Below are 23,222 nucleotides of genomic sequence, written 5' to 3' on the forward strand. Positions count from 1 at the left end.
CATTTGTTGAACTGCTGGTGAAAACACACAACTCACCATACTTTGATTATTTAGATGAAGAAAAGGGAGAAAATCTCTTAGGTGTTCAATGGGAGTTCAGAGCTTAACTGTTTTATTACTTCTACTTTTATTAAAACTACATTAGTTTTTGCTGCATTTTGCTGTATGTGCTGCAATAGGTCAATTTGCTTTGTTTTGTTTCAAATCGTTCTGTATTAGAAAATGCTGACTTTATAACTTGTGAATGTCTTGATAAAATGATAAGCTTTTCCAAAACCAAATAAACAAAGTTGTTGTTGACTGAATGATCTATAATATTTTTGTATGAACTGTGTATAAAGGTGATTTCATGTTTTTCCAGTGCAAAAAACTGTCTTAAATATGGGTTTTATTTTGAAAACCTTCAGCAGAAGTAGTAAATTTTTTACACTTTACTGGCTTGACAGTGTTGCAGGCATGTGAAAGTTGTCCCCTCCTCCTCCTCCTCCTCCTCCTCCTCCTCAGTACATGAGGCTGATTTGGCTCCAGATATAAACAGTCTTTGCAGCAGCAGCAGCAGCAGCAGCAGACAGTTTGCTCCAGCAGACACAGACACAGGCACAGACACAGAGAGAGAAGCAGGATCTGTGGCTCGCTCTGCAGGATGGAGGTAACTGCTTTATGACTCTTCCTGCTGTTGTAGCCTCTACTTTTAATCCACTGGAGCTGCTGTTTTTGACATTTAATGTGGTTTTGGCCGCGGCCGTGGTGTGGTTTGAAAACACATGACATCACTGGAGCTGTGAGTGAGTGTTTTTAATACTGTTTATGCTGGTGTCACATTTATAGAGGAACTGGATAGGAAAAGTGAAATTAAGATTATTATACAAACATGTGGACTCCTACTCCATATAAACGTCACACATAATCTGCTTTTTGATGCTCAATTCATTGTGATATTATTGAGTTGTATAATTAGAGCTTATTATATTGAGACAAGCTGCGTGTGATATGAATATGTCAGACTGACAGATGTTTGCAGTTTATGGTGAAAGCTTCATAACGAGTAACCGCACACAGAGAGCGAAAGAAAGGAAGCAGAGCTGAGAGAACAACATCAGAAGTCAGTGTTGTGTTGATTTGTCTCTTTAATTTAAATATATCCAATGATTCAGTCGCTTTATTGTCATCATGTGCAAAAATGACACTCTGCTCACCTTTAAAAATAAGAATAAACAAAAATTGAGAACATCTACTTCTCAGAATACATTTGGCAAATTTAATCTGGGTCAGGAGCACATAATAAGAGCTGCAACTATCTCAATTAATCCAGTTCTTCTTTGGTCCTAAAGTGTTGAAAAATGTTTCCCAAACCTGAAAAATCATGATGTCTTTGTCCACAATCCAAAATAATTCAGTTTTTAATGATTTATTTGTCACATGGAGCAAAGAAGCCAGAAAATATTCACATTTAAGAAACTGAAAAATCATGGATAACTTCAAACAATCAAACTGATTAATCGGTTATCAAACTATAAAACATACAAATGCAGAAATACAATAGCAATACTATAAAGAATTAAACGGGGACGAACAAGTATGCAAAAATACTTTAATTTATTTATTTCTTTACATGTTTACATCACAATTAACTACTAATTATGGAGGTGAACAGAGCAGAAAAAGGGAAATAAATCAAATATACTACTATAAAATAAACTATATGGACACCATATAAAATACATAAGAACATACACAGTGTACATATAATTGGTTTCGTCATGTGACCTAATGGAAAACTACAGTGCTTTAAAATTAAAAATGTTACAGGGTTGTTTTTTTTTTTTATCTAAACCTCCTGTTGTGCTCTGGTCCTTCCACACACATGTGTTTTTCCTCTGTGACCTCCTCCCTGTTCCCTCCAGACTTTTCAGCATCATTCTCCAGTATTTAATGTCATGTTATGAATGGGAACAGAACGCCCACATTTATGTTTCCCCCTACAGCACGAGTCTCTCTCTCTCTCCCTCTCATACTCACAGGACACGTTTAAGCTCCAGGTCCTCTTACATTACTCTTCTCTCCATTGTTGACACACAAAAACCTGTGAGATGGTGGTGAAAAGATGAAAGAGGAGAATATTTACTGATTTAGATCAGAAGGAAAAGTGTTTCCAGTATTGTAATGTAACAAAGTACAAATACTTAGAGATACTTTTACTCAAGTATCCCTTTAAGGTACTTTATAAAAGACCTGACAGGGTGAAAACAGGTCCAGTTGTTGTTGTGTTTCACGTTTTCTGGGTGAAGAAAAAAAAAAAGAAGTAACCTAGATCTCACAAGTTCAAGTTTCACTGCGAGATATTAGTCTGACAAATGATTTAGAGTTTGGTGACACAGTAGAAACATCTTAAATATCTGATATTCCCTTTTTAAAAGAACACTTTCTCCCCTCGTGTTGAAAACTTTGATGTGGACATAAAATGCTGACAGTCAGATTCAGGTGTTTGACATCTCAGTTGTTACCTGGGAGGTTATTTTGACTTGAGGTTTCCACTCGCTGTTTATTTACACTGAATGTGACATTCTCAATTTCATGACCTTTTTCAATGTGCATTCGTGTCAAAGTGGAGTTACTGTTACTCGCCGTCATCTGAGCTGTGGTGACATCACACACACACACACACACACCAGCGACTCTTTGTGCTTCTCACTTCAGGAGAAATGACGGTCACGTTCACTGCCTCAAGTAAAGTCTTTTAAAATGAGATTAACGCGTGGAAATGTTTTTTACATTTTGCATCTCGCAATGAGCTGTTGTGGTGACAAACTGGAAACTTTGCGTGTGTGTGTGTGTGTGTTTTTGTGTGTGTGTGTGCACCTGAGGACTTGGACTCTCCATGTGTTTTTGGGTGGTGGTTTTTTGGCTTTTTAATGGAAAAACAACACCACAGAAAAGAGGAGTGAGTATTTGGGATTTTCTTGCCAACCATATGGTGTGCACATTTATTATGTAATCCACAGTAAAGTTAAGAGACCAGAGTGTAGCAGCCAGACTTTTACTCAAGAGTTATTTTTTTCCCTCTTTTACTGCTTTATGAATGTAAAGTATCACACTGTTGTTATTAGTAGTAATGATTGTAGAAGTAGTAACTCTCGGCATGTGTCTGATCCTCAGCATCAGTATCAGTCCCATAGTGGTAAAAATCAGATATCGGAAAAACCCATTATGTCGCGTAAATGCTTCAAAATGCTGTAAAGAGACGTCACATGACCTGGGGCCTCATTTATAAAACTTGTAAATTTTTTTTTTGTTTTCAGATTCATTATTCTTCATGTAGTGAGATCTTGTGAGACTAAAGGGCTGGGGGAAAAAAAAGTCATTTTTCACAGCAGACAATATGAAGTCTTTTAGCAGGAAAAGCATGTGTCAGTGGAAACAAGTGACCCAGCATGTACCGAGACACTGAAGAAGCTAAATGGAACTCAGCCGTTATTCATTTGATGATTTGCAACCCATTTAAATGTGATTTTTATAAATATCAGATAATTCATTTATGATTAATCTAATCCTCTGGAGCAGTATTATTACCATCCTGTGACACAGGATGAAATCATCTGACATCCAGAGCTTGTCAGAGAGTTACACTTCATCAGTGATTGCTGAAGAGTAAATGAAGATTTATTCTCTCTGACACTTAGAACTGACCATGAAGTTCAGTGTTATAGTTGCTCTTTTCCGTTGCCGTGGTTCAATCTCTGTTTACACTGTGCACAGAAAACAGTTGTTTACAGCTTATACTTTTCAGTTATTAAAAGGCTTCTGTTGTACTGACAAATCACCAGAATCTCATGTGACTCAAGATTTTACTTGTGCTTCCTGTTTGTGCATGTTTCTGCAAACCACATCAGATTTCCTCTGACTTTCCCTCTTTCAATGTTGTACCTTCTGCCCATTTTGTTTTATTTTATTATTTTATCTTAGGCAACATTTAACACAATCATCAATGCAGCTGCTAACATCAAACATTGATGCTGTGGCATCTGGCTGCAGGCTGCTAACGTCAAACAAACACCAATGCTACGTCACCTGGCTAAAGTAGCTGCTAACGTCAAACAAACACCAATGCTACGTCACCTGGCTATAGTAGCTGCTGACGTCAAACAAACACCAATGCTACATCACCTGGCTATAGTAGCTGCTAACGTCAATGCCACACTGTCCAGTCACAGTTACTACTATCATCTGAAAACAGTGCCTCACACCTGACTACAGCAATTGCTAATGTCAAACACCAATGCCAGTTTGCCTAGCTACAGCCTTGGTGCCTCACGTTTGCTGCTAATGCCAAATGCTAAATGCTTGGTGTAATTGTCAAACAACAGATGCTACAGTTGCTGCCAATGTCACACAGCAGTGTTATAGACTATGGCTTGAGAAGTGGCTACAATAGCTGCTAACGTCAAACACAGACGCCACAGTGTCTAGCTACAGCAGCTGCTAGCACCAAACCACCGATGCCAATGCGTCTTGTTGCGGTTGATGCTTAAGTCAAACACCAGTGCCACAACATCTGACCACAGGGCACCTGGCTACAGTAGTAGTTGCTAATGAAAATAGCTGCTAACATTGTGCACAGATGACATGGCATTTTGTTATATATCTGCTAAAGTCAAACACCAATGCTATGACATTTGGCTACAGTACTGCGAGTGCTACACTACTTGTTAGCTGCTAACGTCAAGCACAGATGGCACAGCATCATACTATAGTAGTTGCTAATGACAGTAGCTAATGCCAAAGACTGATGCTACAGAGTTGGCTACGGTGACCGCTAATGTCCTCAAACGTACTGTTCCTTTGTGCTGCCAAACATGTTATCACTGCAGAAATCATTTGCTTCATATTTTCACTGTGGTCTCAGCATTTCTGTTGTCCCAATTTCACAACATATTTAGTTTCCCTGGTAATAATAGTAGAAGAGGTCAAAGTGGAACTAGCCTCAGGCTGTTAGCCAGGCTGCACTCATTATAAAAGTCTTTTAGAATTCTTGATGTTCTTTCAGTTCACCAGAGTTTTAAATGTTATTTTACAGATGACGACACGTTAAACAGTGAGGTGACACCTGTCAGCTGTTAGCAGCGTTAAAGTGCACTGCAATGATGAAAAGTAGAAAACCTCCTGCCAGACATTTTAAAAGGCAGGAAACACATTTGACATGTGTTTTTTTTAGGTGTGAAGGAGACACACAACGACAAACACGTGCGATGACAAATGATGGACGTAAAGAAAACTGTCTGAAAGGCTGGACTTAATCAGCCAGAACATTTTCACCAGACTCCAACAAACAAAGGATCACTTTTCATTAAAGTTAACAGTGTGCAGAGAGTCGCTGACTAAAGCATTTTAAATCAAATCGCATTTATTTTTATCGCCCAGTTTTACTTGGACGGCTTTACAACGTACAGGGTTCAAATCATCGGTTTAATCTAAACTCATACTGGTTCCTGTTGTCATGTGAGAAACTAATACAGGTTTATTACCTGTGCTGTATTTCACTACCTGAGGTCGTTTTGGCTGGTTGGAGGATATTTGCACCTTTACGACTCAATCAAATGCTTCATAAAGCCTCCTAATTCCTTAACTGCTTTGCCTCATTTTTTTTTTTACTGCAGAATAGTGATTGTTGCGGCCATTTACATCTGCAGCTTACAATTATTCTCCTTATCGGTTATTTTATTGATTATTGTGGTCCATAAAATGTCAGAAAATAGTGAAAAATGTCAGCCACTGTTTATGATGACAGCTTCAAATGTGTTTGACCTTAAACCGATGGAATACTGTACTGTTCATGGTAATTAATTTAGAAATGGTTACTAAAGCTGTGCCGTGTAGTCATATATTGTGATTTAACTGTCATTTACATGCAACAAAATATCAAAAATCATAGTCACTTGACATTTTTGTCATCTGTACAGTAAGACTTTTGTGCAAGCGTCCTTATAATGCTGCTTTGTTCTATATTTATAAAATAACGGTGTCTTACAATTTTGATATTACACTTCATCGTATTGGGATTTTGTATTATTTTGCGATTAAATGTGCAGCAATAGTTGTTACCAATCCAGTATTTGTGAGTCCTGCTATAGGTTGTGTTTGCCACCTCTGAGTTTCAGTCCACTGTGTGTGTGTGTGTGGCCCAGAGAGATAACAGGGGTGGGAACCACAGAGCAGATAGTGAAGAGGACACTGTGAAAAGAAAACACGCTTTCTGTTTGCTTTCAAGGAAGTTGAATCCCTAATACGAGCAAAGAAGGACTTCTTGAAGTATGTAAGATAATATATGAGCTGAACACGTCCAATATTAAAGCACACTATGTTGGATTTACTCTGTATTAAACGGTATTATTTGTTACATCTGTCATAAAAATGTCATATGTTTCAATATATTAGAAACAAAAACTACCGCTTGAGTTTTCAAACTGGCTTATTTAACCTATTACTCATAGTTTGAATAACTTGAGCTATGAACGACATGGACGAGAGGACTTTGGGTCATGATGTATGTTGTAATGTAGTTTCTTTTTCCGACATCGTGTCACGTCAAAGGAGATAAAAGTCAATAATCATGTTAGAATGGGACGAGAAGCGGAACATGAACAAGTGAACCAGTGGAAACGCCAACAAAAACAACAACAACAGCATCATAACTTTATAACGTGCAGCCAAATCTCCTTGCAGAACAGTTAAGTCATGCAGCTTGAACCTCTGCAAACCACCCACACGCTCTTTGTTTCCTTTTTTGGCAGAAAAAAGTGCAAACACATTAAGTGCTGCAAGCTGCTTGTTCTGTGCAAGTGCCATTTTCTCACAGTCAGGTTTTACTCCTTTTTTTTGCCAGGATTTTTCACTCCCTTAATTGAGTTGATAAGTATTTTTTTGATTTCATCATCTGTGCTTTTTCATTTAGTGTGTGTGTGTGTGTGTGTGTGTGTACTTTTACACTTAGAGGTTGGCTACAAGTTTGAGCATGTTTTATTAATCTTCTGGGTGAACCTGGTCTGATAATGGACAAAAATCTAATTAGCTTTGACTGCTTCGTTAAACAAAGGCAGCTGAGAATCAGATTATTGTCGAAACATGTTTACGATGCAGGGAGGCAGGAAACAGGACTATGACCTGTGACCTTTTCTTTAAACCTATTGTTTTGTAAGAGGTTTTCAAACGCTTTACTCAGTTGAGAATGACATTACAATGATGTAAAATACACAACATCTAAGCTGAGGTAAAATGACATTGGGGAGTTATTAGTTTTACGCAAAAGTCATTGAATGACACGCACATGGACGTGTAGATGTCTCACCTCTCGGCTTCTTCAGCTCTGAAGAAGAAAAAGAGTAATTTAAAAGTAATTTAATGACTTTTATATAGTTATGACCTGGGTGAATTAAAATCTACACAAACACTGATAAGAGTTTTAGAGTGTTGTCACATTTTATGGCCCTAATGCAACACTTAACTGTATAATACAGTAATTATGACTTACAACCTTTGCTGACATTATGTACTTGTGGTAAATATAAATCAAATTATATTACATCATCTCAATAAACAAACCAATTTCAGGTCATTTTCTCCACTGCATTAATTACCTTGCACAATTGAAAGGTGCCATATCAAAATCAATGCATTATTTTGTACTGTAACTGAGCATATACAGCCAGTGCTCCTCCACATTCCCACAATGCAGCAGAATAGTTGAAATTAAAGTAAACAAAGTCTCCCTCAGATGAATGGATGAATGCCAAACCCTGTGGCATCACAGCCATGCAGTATTGAAGGTGCAAGGTTTCAGAGGGTGATTACCTCATGGTGTCTGTGTCTCTCTGCCTCCACATAAAACCATCTGAGCTGATGTCCAGGTGTTTTGTTTTTTCTGGAGCAGATGGGATGAGAGTAGCAGAACACCATGAAGAATCCACGACAGATGCTTCTCTGAATCTTTTGCTGTGTTGGTTCAAACATGTTGAGTCACAACTCTCTCTTGCTGTGTTTGTAAGTCAGTGATCAGCAGCACATAGTGAGTCTTTTGGATCACATTTAAAGTTGCAGTAGGCAGAATTACTGTGATGACTGAGTTTCAGAAGTGGACTCTGCTTATTACATTACATGTCATTTAGCAGACGCTTTTTTTTGTATTTCCATGAGGAATAGTACCAAAATAACAGGACCCAACTGTTCCATTTTTGGCACGCTTCCCTTGGAGTAATGGTACGGTCTGTTTTGGGTGGAGCTAGACCAACTCCACTCATGACAGTCAGCTGATTGGGTGACCAAAAAAAACCTCACTCCCCTGCAACTTGTGTTTTTATTCAACTTAACAACAATTTACAAATGAACACATTATGGATTTCTTGATCAATTATGCCAAAGATGATTTACAAAAAGTCGAATCACAACCCGTTCAGTGGAATTTCAGTTCAGTGACTCAACAAATCTTTTTAATCAACTGATTCTGATGATTCAGTTACACTGAAAACAACTGCTTTGATCGTCACAAGTTTGTCGTGGTATGATGACTCCGCCCACATGGGGAGGTACTAGTGATGGAAAACGAACCAAATCTTGACGAGCCATGCTACAACTGTATAGTGGAAAACTGCAAGAACAGATTATCCTAGTTAAGATCTACCTCTAGTTAAATGTGCTTTTTGTCAGGCAACACCTGGCTAATAATGACTGAGGGCCCCTTAAAGACATCGGGGATGGATAATAACTTAAAGAGCCCTATAAAGACAACACATTTTCACTATTATTTGGCTTCAGGGCCCCATGAAAATATTTATATGTATATATATATATATATAAATACGAATAATGTAGTAGTGGAGACAGCAGTATGGAAGTGCAGAGGCTTGGACTTCAGGGCCCGGTTGTTCAGTAATCCATCCCTGCCTATATGTGGATGTTCTTTTTATTGTCCTCCACCCAACAATACGAGCTTAAGTCTTAAGTCTCTGCAGCACCACCCATTTCCCATGATGCAACGGCAGCGAATGGCTCTTACATGAGTGCATCCCATTTACCTCATCCCTCTGATTGAGGCCCTCTCCACCCGGGGCCGGTTCTTCATACACACGCACACACACGAAAACACAGCATCCACCTCAGTGCCAGTGAGGGTAGTGGAAAAGTGAGCTATTCAGAAGAGGTTTGGTCCAAAGACGCATCATGTTTTCCTGGAAAGGGAAGGTGGGAAGGTTCCTGTCGACTCTCGTACCACTTAACAAGTGCAGACAGAAGGGAGCTGCTCACCGTGGTGGGTTTTCCCCCCCTGGCAGAACATGCTGACTTATGAAAACAAAACAAGTCTGCGCTCACACTGAAGACATTACACGCAGCGAGCTTATTGAAGAACCCGGTGAACAGCTGCGCTTTGGTTTGCTCCATTTATCTTCACTTTTCTCCAGCGAAGAGTGCATGAGATTTGAGACGAAAGCGTCGTCATCTTTAGCGGCTCCGTGGTAGATTCCACGTGCTGCCGCCGTTATATCAAGCAGATACTGAATGTTAGGATGTTACTGAGTCTATAATATCATGTGCTTCTTCCTCCTCTGCCTCTGGAAATGAGAATCACAGGAAATAAGACAAGAGCAGGCTTTGTGTGCGTGTGTGTGTGTGTGTGATCCATCTCCTCGTCATTCTGAAGAACCTCGTGTTTCAATCCACACACTGGAAATGAAAAGGTTTCAGAGATTTTTCATGTGCACCGTCGACCACATGGTACCTGCGTGAGCTTCTGGAGGAGGGAACACGAGCCTGAATGAGATTTGTTAAAGTTATTAGACGCCCCCAACACAGTTGTGTTCATGTGCTGCTCTGTAAATTAAGTTAAGTATTACTTAATGTGATTGTCCTCTAGTGGTACTTGGAGGCAAATCAGTGCCAGACAATCATGAAAGAGGAAGCTAAGGACTTTTATGGGTGGGTTCCTCTAACTCAACTACTGGTACAAAATCCCAGAGACAATAAAAATAATAATATATCCCTACAACCACGTGTTTCTCATTGTTACCTATCTTGATGTGTCACAAACAGACGATGGCATCTTGACACTTTACTTGACATGATGTTATAATGTATGGTTTCAATTGGAAGTTCATACTTTTAAGTATTTATCAAGATTTGCTTAGTATGTAGTGTAGTTTTAGGGATACGAGATAGTTGCTATATACATTTCAAGGATTTTGACCGGTGCATGGATTGTCACGTTTCATTTTTATTATGGTTAAAATCTTATTTCATGTTAGAGCACATTAGCAGCAGACATATCTTGTCACAGTTGCTCAAAAACATTATTTACTTCTTGTAAATAAACATGAGTTGGTAAGCATTTTGCACTATATACATTTAAATATACTCTCTGTATTTTCACTTATATATTAGTTTTTTCATTCTGTGGTACTTAATTATGTTTGCAAACACATTGTAAGAGGCTTCTGCATTATCGTTGTACCTGTGACACTTAAATTGCACTTGAAAATGAAAACAAAGGTTTTCTAGTGTTTTATTCTCGTCCGTTTACATCACGTGTGGTTCTTTGCAGTTTGTGCTTTTCTTAGTAACACACCTGTTCCCCACTTCCTGTTCCTGGTCTTTTGTTTAGTTTTCCCTCCATTTACCCGACCACGCCCACTTCCTGTCCCTGTTAGTCAACCTCCAGTCAGATACTGAATTCAGCACATGTCCCTGACGGATTGTGTTTGTTTTCCTCGTGTTTCCTAGAGTGTTTCCCTAGTGTTTGGATTTTGGACTTTTGGCTCTTTCGTCTTCTGTGTATCTGAGTTATTTGTCTTCCTGTGTATGTTACAGCAGAAACGTAACACCTTACTGTGTCTGAGGATTGTGAGAAAGAATTTAAAGAACCACTTCTAGTTAAAAAATATAATGATCTTATTGGGAATAAATCTGCCTCCTGGGAAATTTTATTGGCCTCTTCACACTGCTGCACTTCTTTATAACATCGGTCATAATGGTTTGAAAAACCATGTTTTCTCACCTGCCCTGGGGATTAAAACTAACAAACCCTTTAAATGAAGAGAAATAATGGATGCAAGATTAAAGTTTTAAAGACCTTTGCTGTATGTTTTTTACATTTTTACAACTTGTAGTCCATAGTTTGACCCTTCTGAATGACAAGATGTTGATTTTAACATTTGTTGGTGGGTTTTTCTCGATATATTGACCTCATTTACTTAGCTTCTTTTTTTAGCTTCGTACATCATTTGTATTGTATTGTAATCTTTTAAATCTTTACATTTCAGTATGTTTAGTTGAATAAATAGTAGGTTTGTTCACATGGCTTTCCTTTTGGCTGACCATGAATCAGTGGTAGAGCAGGTCGTATTTCAAATGGAAGGTTGTGGGTTCGATTCTGCATGCCAAAGTGTCCTTGGGCAAATCATGTAACCCCAAGTTGCTCCTGAAGGCTGTGCAGTATGATAGAAAAATGTGTTGTAATGGCAAAACTGTAGCGTAAAGCATCATTAACTGGTCAAAATTCAGAGTTGTTTTTTTTAACAATTATTTAGTTCCACTGCCTCTTACTTTATTTTTATGCCAGTTTTGCAAGAACAATAACATAATTACCTTATTTTTCAAAGTGAAAAAAGATATTTTGGGGTAAGAGGATGTTTATGAAGAGCTGTAAAAAATAACCTACAACTTAAAGGAACTGATTAGAGGAAAGTCAGTTCCTTTTTAGCTTCGACCCAGGCCCACTTCTAAAATAACCTCAATCACGAGGGTGAGGTTTTACTTTTTCTCCCCCCAAAGGTTTCCTTGTTTAGACACACTCGATTGGTCCATATGTTAGATTACAGTTTGTTTTCAGATGTGGTCGAGCGTATATATCCAGAGACGCTTTCTCTGAGGAGCAGAGGGGGTTACAGAGCGAGCTGAACTGTGATCTCGCCTGCCTAAAAATCTCTGCAGCTTCTTTTTTTTCCCAGGCTTCAGAGCCACAGAAATAGCGTTTACGCTGCTCTTCCCTGCAGTGAACCACAGTTTCCCACTCTTTCACACAGCTCGGGGTCCCAGCTGAGTTACTGATATCCAACCGCAGGCCCTTGTATGGCTCACTGAAATGTGTCTCCTTTATCATCGCACATCGAGACATGTGGTGAAATCATTTGAAAAAAAACCTTCTCTTTTATAATGAAAGACAATCAAGTTGTTAAATTAAAGCACATTTTTCACGTCATATGGGATATTTTGGTTAAGATTGCTGAAAAATATACTTATTTAAAGCTAAACAGAAAGTTTTAAGTCACATTTTTAACTTTTTTTTTTACGTTATATTTCATACAATACTATCATTTTTATTCACCAAACAGGAGCAAAATTATATTTTATTACATAACTCATTGCCACAGACTGGGTCACGACCCATAGTTTGGTCTCAGGAGATTTATATACAATCATTTCTGTGTTTATGTTTGAAATCACATTCATAAAATGAAGTTTAGGACTCATTTATCAAATATAAAGCTCTTGGATACGTCTTCAAATAAGTCGCTTTATTCAAAATAAAACAAGCTGTAATATAACAGTATTAAAATTGTTAATACAATATTATATAATGCACAGATTTTAATCCATCCATGGTGGGTTATGAGTCAGGGAAGTACAGTATTTTCTGTTGAGTTATTTTTATTCTGCTTGAAGAACTTCCTTTAAAGATAAGGACTCACTCAGAGAAGACATATTGACATTAATTAACGTAGTTTAATATTTAATCCTGATAATGAAGCTTTTAATTGAATTAAAATCACATTAACATGTTACTGACTGCAGAAAATGTCACTTTTACTGTTCCACTCTGATTCTTTTGTTGTGCATGTACATGAATTAAAGGTACGTTTGTGTTGCTATTATTATTATTATTATTATTTAAATAAAGTTTAACAATCGAAAACATTTCAAAACCGAACACATCTGAGAAACATTTTAGCCAAACAAAGCCGCACTTACTTCGCCTGCACTGTTGTGACTGGAGCTCGTGCTCTGATGGAGGCCTTTTTGTTTTTCAAAGACAGGAAAGAGTTAAACAATTAGAGGTCTCACACACACGCACACACACACACAAAATTAGCGGCGTGGACGATGAGTGGCCCTCTGTACTATTTATCAAGGACGTGATAAGAGAGCGCAGGAAAAAAAGGGACTGGGATGTGGATTAAGACGAGTGCAGAGCCAGCTGATGCTGTAATGACTTTGGGCGGAGGCTGCAGAAGGAGGTGAGGTCATGTGGAGAACAAGAAAAATAAAGCAAGTGATTAAAATGTGGATATCTGTGATGTGAAGCTGGGACTGTGCAGAGGGAGGGAGCTGGGAACGCACACACCCAGGAAATGTGACAGAATTGGCAGCTGTGAGAAGAAGCGCAAGCTCTTTTGTGGTGAATAAAAAAAAGGAGGGTTGGAAATTAGATGTAGCATGAAAGCCAGAGGGAGTTGTGCGAGCAGTGTTTGTACAACACAGATCTGTGAGTGCAGACATGATGTATGGGAGCCTGCACAGCTCAGGCTACGTCCACATTACTCCTCTTTCATTTAAAAGCACATATATATTCTGCTGTGGATACGCCTGCCACGTTATCCCGAGGTATAATAACTCTGACTGCATCACAAACCTTGTGAGCAGCTAATCAATCACATCAGCACATTCTCTGTGTGTTCTTCTTTGTGTTCGCTGTTGGCGTTCACCTTTTCACCTTTTCACCTTTTTGCGTCGTGTTGTGTCTGAGCTAAACGTATAAATATGATGTATTTGGATAATGTGTTTTTAAAGGTGTTGCCGCTTGGAAAGTTGAATATTTCTCACCTTCTGATGCACAGAATCACAATGCAGTTGGACAATGTTTGAAGACGCTCCATTCAAAGTGAGTCATTAGTTAGCACAGTTTAAAACCTTTGTTATTTATCCTTTATTTAGCCAGGAAGATTCAATATCTCTTCTTCCAGGGAGTCCTGGTCAAGATAGCAATAAGAATAGTACAAATAGTTATGGAGACAAAACTATTTCAGATATAAAACATGCAGAAGTGCACAGGCCATACCAACAAGATCCTTAATCCAAGCCCCTCAAAAAGGCTAAATGTAAAACAACAACATGTTTCTTTCATGACGGTCCATAAAACACCTTTAATGTGTTTTAAAGGCGACATCGAATGCTTGTATCACACATATATGTTAGTTATGGAGGTCTACTTACATATATTAACTTGTTTTCATCGTTAAAATCCTCCTAGTCGCTGCAAACGAGCCGATCAAAATATCTCCTCACTGACGCTCTCGTCAGCCGCGCTGTTTCAGACCAAAACCACACCCCCAGAACGTGGACTGTGTTGTGATTGGCCAGCCAACGAGAGCTTTCCTACTGTCCTGTGATTGGCCAGGTACCTGGAAGTGACGTAATATTATAGGCCAGCTCTCAGATACACAGCTCCCCCTCTGGCACGGTGGATGCTCTGCATCTCAGCAGCTACAACGAGAGTAGTTCTTCTTCTTCTGCGGTTGAATGTACGCAACCGGATGTGCCCGGACTAGTGCCCGCACCAGGAGGCGCTACGGTGGTGAGAGTAGAGGATTTCTGATGACGACATCAAACTACGGAAGTGCCGATCCGCTTCGCAGAGCCCAGGAAAACAATAAAACCCTATTTTCTCAGCAGTGGCTGAACTGTTTGTTCTGAAACTTTAGGGTTTAATAAACGAGGTAATGACGCAGATACACACACAAACGCAGCGTTAATTGGAGCTTCCGGTCTATGTCGCCTTTAAAGAAGAAACCTGGTAAAAAAAAGCATTTTTCGTCCTCTGGTTAAGAGACAACCACACATTTATATAAAATACATTTGTTTGCATTTGTTACGTGTGTTTGTCTGGACGTTGCTTCAGGCTGGAAACAAGTCGCTGGACTCACAGTCTCACAGTCCAGATCCTGTGGACACTGGAGTGAGTGTTGTTTGTTTTCGAGGCTGATGCTGGTGCACATTCCAGCCGCGAGCCCGCTAGCCAACTTATCACTTAGGTCCGCAGATACGTGGAGTGAGTCAGTGGTCATCAAAGGGCAGAGCAGAGGAGGGAAGTCTTAACAATCAGCCTGGGAAATAGTGGGAGAGACAGAAAGTGAAGGAGCCAAGGAGTGATAAGGGTGCAAGGCTGCAAGGACACAGGTCCCTCCTGTCACAGGCTGCAGTGCTGATGCTGAACAGCTGTGGAGACAAAGTGTGTGAGAGAGAGCGCGAGAGGGGTTCACTTCCTGTGTCCTAACTTGTCAAAGTAGGCGAAAAAGATGAGTTCCTCCAAGAAGTGAACCCTGCTGTTGTTTGCAGGTCCAATGTTTCTCAATCTGTCTGAGGGAACAGGGAAGTGAAACGTGCCCTTTATTTCTGAATTCACATGTACATGCTTTGTTTTTTTTGTTTTTTTTTGTACATGTCTTTAAAAAAAAGAGTCATTCTCCTCTTCAGAGCTGCGTCAGCATTAGCATTAGATGAATGCGGTCAGTTAAAGCTCCAGTGTGAAACGCACAGAAGGGTTTATCCACAGAAATTGAACATACTACCTGCAAATATGATTGTAAAAGTTTATAATCCCTTTAAAATAAGACAATTTTTTAAGTTTTTTATAGCTTTGGAATATGTCCTTTTACACAAGGGCCTCGATTTACAGACACCTCCATCTTGTGCTGCCGTGCCGAATTGTAAATAAGTTAAAACTACTTAACAATCCTAAAAACGTGGGTTAATCTCCAACAACTAAAGAAGTCTGGTGTAAAGTCACTAGTCACTCATGTTTGTGTGTGTGTGTGTGTGTGTGTATAAAACGACAATGTTTACACTGAGTGGAACAGTTCGGTTTGGATTTCCATTGGGATTAGTACCAAAATAACCCCCCCGCCAACTGTTACCAGATTAGAATGGTACGGTCCGGCAGTCGACTGATTGGGCGACAGGAAAACGTAACTCCGTAAATCTATTCTCATACAAAGCTTGACAGGCTTTATCTGTTCCAAACTGTACCGTACTATGATGGAAACACGGCACAAGGGAACCAAATATAGATTACGTGTAGTAGAACAGCCAATAGGAGCGTCCGCTCTCTGTGAGAACAGCTCTGTGATTGGTTAAAGTCTCCTGTGACGTCTCACAGACGGTGCACCGAGAGATGCAACGCTGCCTCCCACAGGTCGAAGTTCTTAATGACAGATCAACTTCTTTACCATCATTAATGCCCCCAAACAATTGTAACTTTAATGTTGATTGATCAAAGGTGAACTCCAAGTAGTAAACAAACAAACAGCAGTGATAAGTAAATGACTCTGGGAGCAGTGATGAAGAACTTTGAGCTACAGAGTTAAAGAGATTTGAGCTGCAATCAAAAAACAACTTGAGTCTTTTCCTGTTTTGTAAAAAAAGGTGTGAAAAGGAAATCATTTATGACATTTTCTGCTTTTGCCCTGTTTCACTTTGCCGTGTTTGTGAGTTGTGGTCACAGTTTGTGAACATTGACATCTCTCACCATCAACACGAACATGCCCTCTGTGATATTAATACTTTGAGCCAATTTAATAACACACAGTATTTGACACCTTTTCAACAACGACTCGCATTTTCGTAAACCAGCTTGAAACACGGACACTCACATTTCACTAATAACACGACTGCCAGTAAAAATAATAAGATTATAGCCATTTAACAAACGTCTCAGCTTCTTAACTCTATGCCTGCTTTAGTCTACAATATCTTAAGCACGTTTTCAACACTTTTTCTTGCCATTTTCATCCATAAATTGACGTTTATGTCACTTTTTTCCCAGACTGAACTCTCCCTGCACCAAACTCCATACAAAAAACTTTACCTCACGGCACAAATCCACTTAAACAGCTCATCCCATGTGCAATATATATATATATATATATATATACATACATATATATATATATGTATGTATAATATACTTTACATAAGTGCAATATACACATACAATAGTAATAATAATACGTCATGTTTAAATAAATATCAAGCCCAAGCTGTATATTTTCTGGTAACTGTCTATAATGTACAATCTATTTTAACGTTTCATAGTCGTATTGTTAATAAATGTCTATATTGTACTTTCACATATTATATTATGAAATATTTATTATCTTTATCTTTACTGTCTTTGTTGCCGTGACGATGAAAATCTCTCCACTGCAGGACTAATAAAGGACTATCTCGAGCTAAAAATGCTGATTTTGTCTGGTCTTTGGTGCAGGAGAGTGAGCCTTTAAGTTTTCCCTTTGATGTGCAGAGATTAAAGTAAAGACTTTTTCCTTTCCTCTCTGTGTACATGTAGTGAAATATTCTCAACTCGCAGCAGAGAGTGAATAATATATATAGTTTATTTTCAGTTGATTTATTGATTGTTTTTCCATTTTTCCACAAGGATTCTCCATCCAAACCATCTGTGGCCGACCTGGCTGGAAAACTCAAAGGTCACATTCTGCCGATGCCCGCCACAAACGACCAGGTAACGCACTTTATTATACTTCTATAAATCTCACATGGAACCACATGTAAGTGGACTGTGTGTGTTTACAGGCTTTATTTTAACAACTTTGTTTGCAGTTTTCGTTTCGAGGAAGACCTCCGTGTTCCCTGAAGTTACACAACCGAAGGGAAGATAACGAAGAATCAGATGTGAGTCATGTCACAAGATGCTTCTGCTCAAACATCCTTGATACGCACAAAACCTGGATTTGCCTGGATTTACGTCACATTTTAATTTCAGCCTCACAAGACTGTGAACTGTGTCTGCAGTTGTTGTTTTTCTGGGAAACACAACTCAGTCATTTTGATTTAAATGAGTATACTTTTATATTTGCACCATTTTCTTATTGTCCTATGAACTTCATACAACTTAATACATAAATAATGGTTAAGTAGAAGGGTTGGGGTTAAAGATTTCAGTTGGTTTAACCCCAAAAAAGTTCATTCAAACAAGAAATATAACAACTTGTTATTATTAGAAATTCATGTCAGTTTTAGCTCTAACTGTGTGCTGATTTACTGAATTTGTCTCTTCTGATTGTTGACTGTCGTCTCCTCTTTGACAGAAAACTATAGTCTCCCCAAATCCCTTCAAACTCAAGATGAAGAACTCGTCCATCATCGAGAAACTGCAGGTCAGTAATAATAACCTGTGAGAGGAAAACGACCACATGAGGATTTTATGAGCGAGAGACGGTGAAGTCAGGGGAATAAAATCCACAGGAGGAGATATTTAAAACAATACTGCCACCTGCAGTTCAGTCTGCACTGGTGCGTGAGCTGAGAGGGAAGGGCTTGCCCACACAATCTGCTCAGATTAATGAGATGATGGGATTATGTGCCACTCAGCCTCTGCTGAGGCTCGAACTCAGCGTCACTGCTGTAGTTAGCAGTTTCACACAGAGTGTGAGCAGACATGGGACAGAAAGGCTGTCGCTTCTCCCTCTTCTTCTTCTCTCCTGTGCAGGTAAGACACAATCTGTCTGTCTGACAACAGGAAGGAAACTCTGGAAACTCTGGAAACTCTGGGTGATTTTGAAGACAAACAAAAAGGAATTTCTCTCCTGTATAATATCTCTAATCAAATATAACAACATTTTCTTTCAAATGTCTCCTAATAAATTAAATCCTTGCTTGAAATTAACCTGATTTACTTCAGTCAATCTCAAGTTTTACCATCTGTTGAGCGTCAGCTTTGCTGTTTGAACAAATGAATTCAAATTGTGTTTTTAATGTTATTATTATTATTAGTATTATTATGGTTGCACTGATATCATTATTGTTATTGAAGAAATGTGAACATGTGTGCATACAGTGGATATATTTAAGGGTAAAGAATACAAGGCAGAAAGATAAAGATAACTTTATTCATCGCCAAGTGGGAGCTTGCAGTGTCACAGTAGCAGAGACAAGGTATTGGTAATTAAAAATCTAATCTCAATACACAAGATATAATCTAACATATGAAGACAAAGAAGAATATGTGAACTGTACAATTTAGTTTTACAGTAAGATTCTAATAAAAGGTGTGTGATAAAAACACAGTGTAAACAGTATGTCCAAGATCACTGTTATGTATATTATGTATAATTAAACAGTTGATCCAAAAAGCATTGAGCCTTGTTTTATGTTTGTCCTAATACAATAATTTGTAAAAGACAAAAGTAAATTAAAGAAAAATGTACATAAAAGTCTTGAGACAGCAAAATAACACATAATAAATAAAGAAAAGTAAATATGTTATAACAGTGAAGGTGGGAATGATACTAAAATGTATACTTTATTAAGCCAAAAATCATATTGTATTGCTAACTTCTTAAAAGGCTTTAGACTAGTGGATATGTCTGATATGAAAATGTAAATAATTCCAACAGAAAGGTCCCTCAAAATTGAAAAACTCAATTTTAAAACACATTGAACTCAGATATGACTGATTAGTGTCTGAGCTTCAGGGTGTTTCCTTGTTTCCTCTCTGCAGGCCAACCTCGCCCTGTCGCCCACTACTCTGCTGCCTTCGCCCAAAAGCCCTGAGGTGAAGCTGCAGCCGTCGCCGTTGCCCCCGGCGACAACAACGCCAACAACACCCCACAGCCCGCTGAGCCCCAACCTGCGACCCTCGCGTCAGTCCAGCGAGGACGAGGATCCCGTCTGCTTCGACAGCCCAGCTGAGGGCAGCACGCTGTCCAGCATCAACAAGGTTTTCACTTTATTTCACATGTTCACGTGGATTTTTCTCGCACTATTTCGCCCATTTGGCCGTGACATCACAGCCGGGACACATGGTCCTTGAACCCAGTGACGTGTTTCTCTGCGGGTGTTCAGCCTCTTCAGTTTAAGCAGGCCTTAGATAAGCTGCTGCAAGATGCTGGTGTCGCGTGTGAACGCTGCTGCAAAGGGAGGATTGAGGATTTAATCCCATTAGCCTAGTTAAGAGCCCCTGGTTACCACTGGTTTGTGCAGCGCTCTTAGGCACAAGTTATCACACTCAGACCAGAAATACAGTCATTATATTACATTTAAGTGAATTTCAAAGAGAAACTTTGTGAAAGTAATGGAAATTAATATTTAAAAATGTAGTGTTTGAGTGTAAACAAATGTAAGTTACATTAAAAACCACTGAGTCAAATGAGTTCACAAACAAATAAATCACCAAGAGTTACACACTGCAGCTTTAAAGGTCCAGTATGTTTAATAGTGGCTGCATCAGCTATGTTTTATGTAGGTTTCTGCCGATATAAAAATCATAAAATATACATTTAAATACTATAAATACTTTACTATACTCAACTGATTACCAGGACACTTCAGTATGAAAACACACATCTGTCGGTTCTGCAAATATTTCATAATAAATTGATTGGAATGTAATCAGGGAAGTGCTTTTACTTTGGAATAGGCACAGGAAGTACTGTTTTCGTGATAAAAACTGTAAAGAAAAAGCTAATTTCTCGATCTGTTTTTGCTGTGGAAGAAGTCTAATCCCAAAAAGAGCCACTGAAACCTGATTTAATATAAACCTGGGGGATTTAATATAAAATGTTCTATTTAGTTTTTACTCTATAAAATAAATATGGGGTTTCTTTTGTTTTATGGCAGGTGAAACCACAACTGTAGTAAATGACTGTCCATTTGTTTGCCTGCTTGTTTGACTTTTGAATTAATTTCTTTATTAAATAATTATGTATGCGTTTATTTAATTCTAGTTTTTGCGTACTATCCTCTCTTACATACATATGATAATATGGAGGCCAGTGTAGCAGAGAATGGCCAGAGTCTGTCCTGTCTTTAGAACATGTGTCCGGTACAGATCAGACACATCCCTCCTTTTCACAAGCTTCTCAGGAAAATATGGTAGCCCTGAAATATCAGAAAGGATGTTTGTTCTTTCTTGTTCTGTCTTCTAAGTTGTTGTAGAAACATGACAGTGCATGATGTCGGCCTCCGTAAAGCAAGACCCTTGCCCTAAAGTACATACAAAATGTTATAATAAAGATATTTCACCCTTATACAAGTGTACGTATGGGTATTGTATTCAATTACTGCCATCAAAATGTGATGCACTCTCCCTTGAAACTGATCATACTCATTTCTTTCTCCACTCAGACTCGAGCACGACTTTCCTTCAAGAGACGTCCACCCACGAGGCTGCACAGAAGGTCAGCTGGAGAGGAGGCGGGAGCTTTTGGCAGCGGTCTGTCCCCGTGTGAACTGAACTGCCCCGTAGCAAATGGAGATAAGGAACCGGTTTTCAGCAGCCCGGCAGAGGAGGAGGACGAGTGTGGGCAGCAGCCGGGCGGAATGGAAGGAGCTGGAGACAGGGACAGAGACTGTGAAAAGACAAAGGACAAGGTAGCAAACAGGGGAGGAGGAAGACGAGGAGAGGAGGAGCAGGAGGCGCGACGAGCCCGGAGCTCAGAGGCTTTGGAGGAGGATCGACGACCTTTAGAGCCTTGTCCTGCTCAACAGACAGAGGTCAACAACACAGAGACAGAAGACATGGAGGAGGAGATGAGTCAGAAGGAATGTGAAGGAAGAATGTGAATGAAAATAACAACACAATATATAAGTTATTCAGTGCTTTGACTCAGAGAAGTACTCCTTAAACAGAGGCGCTCTTGTTTTATAGTTCAGGTTACGGATTGTGGTTTGTTCCCATGGATCCACAATCAAGCTTTGACATAACAAACAACAGAGATTAGCCACTTAATAAAGGGTTTACTCGATAAAATCTATCCCTGAATATATTTGGGTACTTTCCTTTCACTGTTAGACGGCCTTTTCTGACTGAGAACTAAAGTTTGTAAACCAGCACCAAACCCCATAGAGAAAATCATTGTTTTTAGCTCATGGGAATACAGGAGCTGCTGGTTTCATGTTGCCTCATTGGTGAATTTGTGTCACTTGGGTAAATGAGAACAAAGCAGTTTAAACACCAACGTCACAAGATAACATATTTAATCTCCCTCATGGAGGCAGCAGTGTATTCACGACTCCTGTGTGCTGTGATATGAAATTGCTGATTTTCTCAATGGAGTTTGGTGCGAGAGTTTCACAAGCTTGTTTTCAGCCAGAAAAGGCCTTTAATGGTGAGATAAAGCAACAAGGGTGTTGTTTTTATTGGGTGAACCTTTAGTTAAGTGCCTGAAAGTGTCTGAAGGCTTTCATGTTCACAGAAACACCGGCACTCAGCAGTGGCATGCTCTGCAAAGTCGGTTGTGGATAATATGTCATTACCTCATGCAGCCACACTTAAAAACAACAAAAAACTTGAGCTGTCCCTTTTAAATGTCACAATACCTGTTCTAAGTCTCTATATTGCCCTCTTCAGGCTGTTTGTGGAACAGTTCTGGAGAATTATGAGAAGCAGCTGGGGCGTTTTTTTCACGCTGTATCTACGAATCAGAGGAGAAAAATCTATTTTTTACAGCATTTACGACAAATAGTCAAAGACTATTTCAAACAGTGCACTGAACTTTGATATCACACACACACATATATATATAAATATTAGCAGATATATAAATGACAGACATCTTACTAAATCACTTAGTTTGAAAACGATATACTTTGCTTTATTTTATTTTATTTTGCTGTACGTTGGTGGACATTATCTGCATTATCATTTTTAAGTCACTCAGATAATAAACAGCTTCGTGTTTAGAGGAAAACCTTCATGCTACATGTGCCCGTTATGATGTCTGGGCTTGTTGAGTCATTGTGCATCAACATTTCTTCGTGTACGTGTGTCACTTTGTGCAGCATATTCAAAGTAAATTATTTTTCGGAGGACAATCATGAATGTGCTGGAGGCCAATAAAAGTTACCATGAGATATTTTCTAATTTTGTGCTTCATTTACAGCTTTTAAATCCGAAGTACTGTATATTAAAACATTTACAGAATGAGTAAAATATGGTATTTTTAATATCTATTCCTATGGGCATTATGAACATATATTTACTGTCCTCCACATGAAGTGTGGTGCATCTCAGTCCCCTGTAAATGCAAGTTTCTGTCGAGAATGGCTGTGAATTCATGAGAATCTGCTACTTTTTATTACTACATATATAAGTCACTGAATGCATCAGGAATTGATTATGGGAAGTATGTTTCATAACATGCAAAAGTTCAAATTATAATTATTCC

General features: G+C 38.9%; 1 protein-coding gene across 1 annotated transcript; it reads left to right on the forward strand.

Annotated features, from left to right (window-relative positions):
* Positions 1–546: 546 nt before the first annotated feature.
* On the forward strand, positions 547–22,908 carry zgc:153184 (uncharacterized protein LOC751652 homolog). The gene is made up of 6 exons (XM_058632960.1): positions 547–649; positions 17,474–17,557; positions 17,656–17,727; positions 18,144–18,212; positions 19,556–19,774; positions 21,181–22,908. The coding sequence occupies exons 1-6, from the start codon at positions 644–646 to the stop codon at positions 21,616–21,618; spliced, it is 888 nt and encodes a 295-aa protein (XP_058488943.1). The 5' UTR covers positions 547–643; the 3' UTR covers positions 21,619–22,908.
* The last annotated feature ends 314 nt before the right edge of the window (positions 22,909–23,222 follow it).

The sequence above is a fragment of the Solea solea genome, chromosome 7 (assembly GCF_958295425.1).
Source record: "Solea solea chromosome 7, fSolSol10.1, whole genome shotgun sequence".
In the NCBI taxonomy this organism is placed as follows: Eukaryota; Metazoa; Chordata; class Actinopteri; order Pleuronectiformes; family Soleidae; genus Solea; species Solea solea.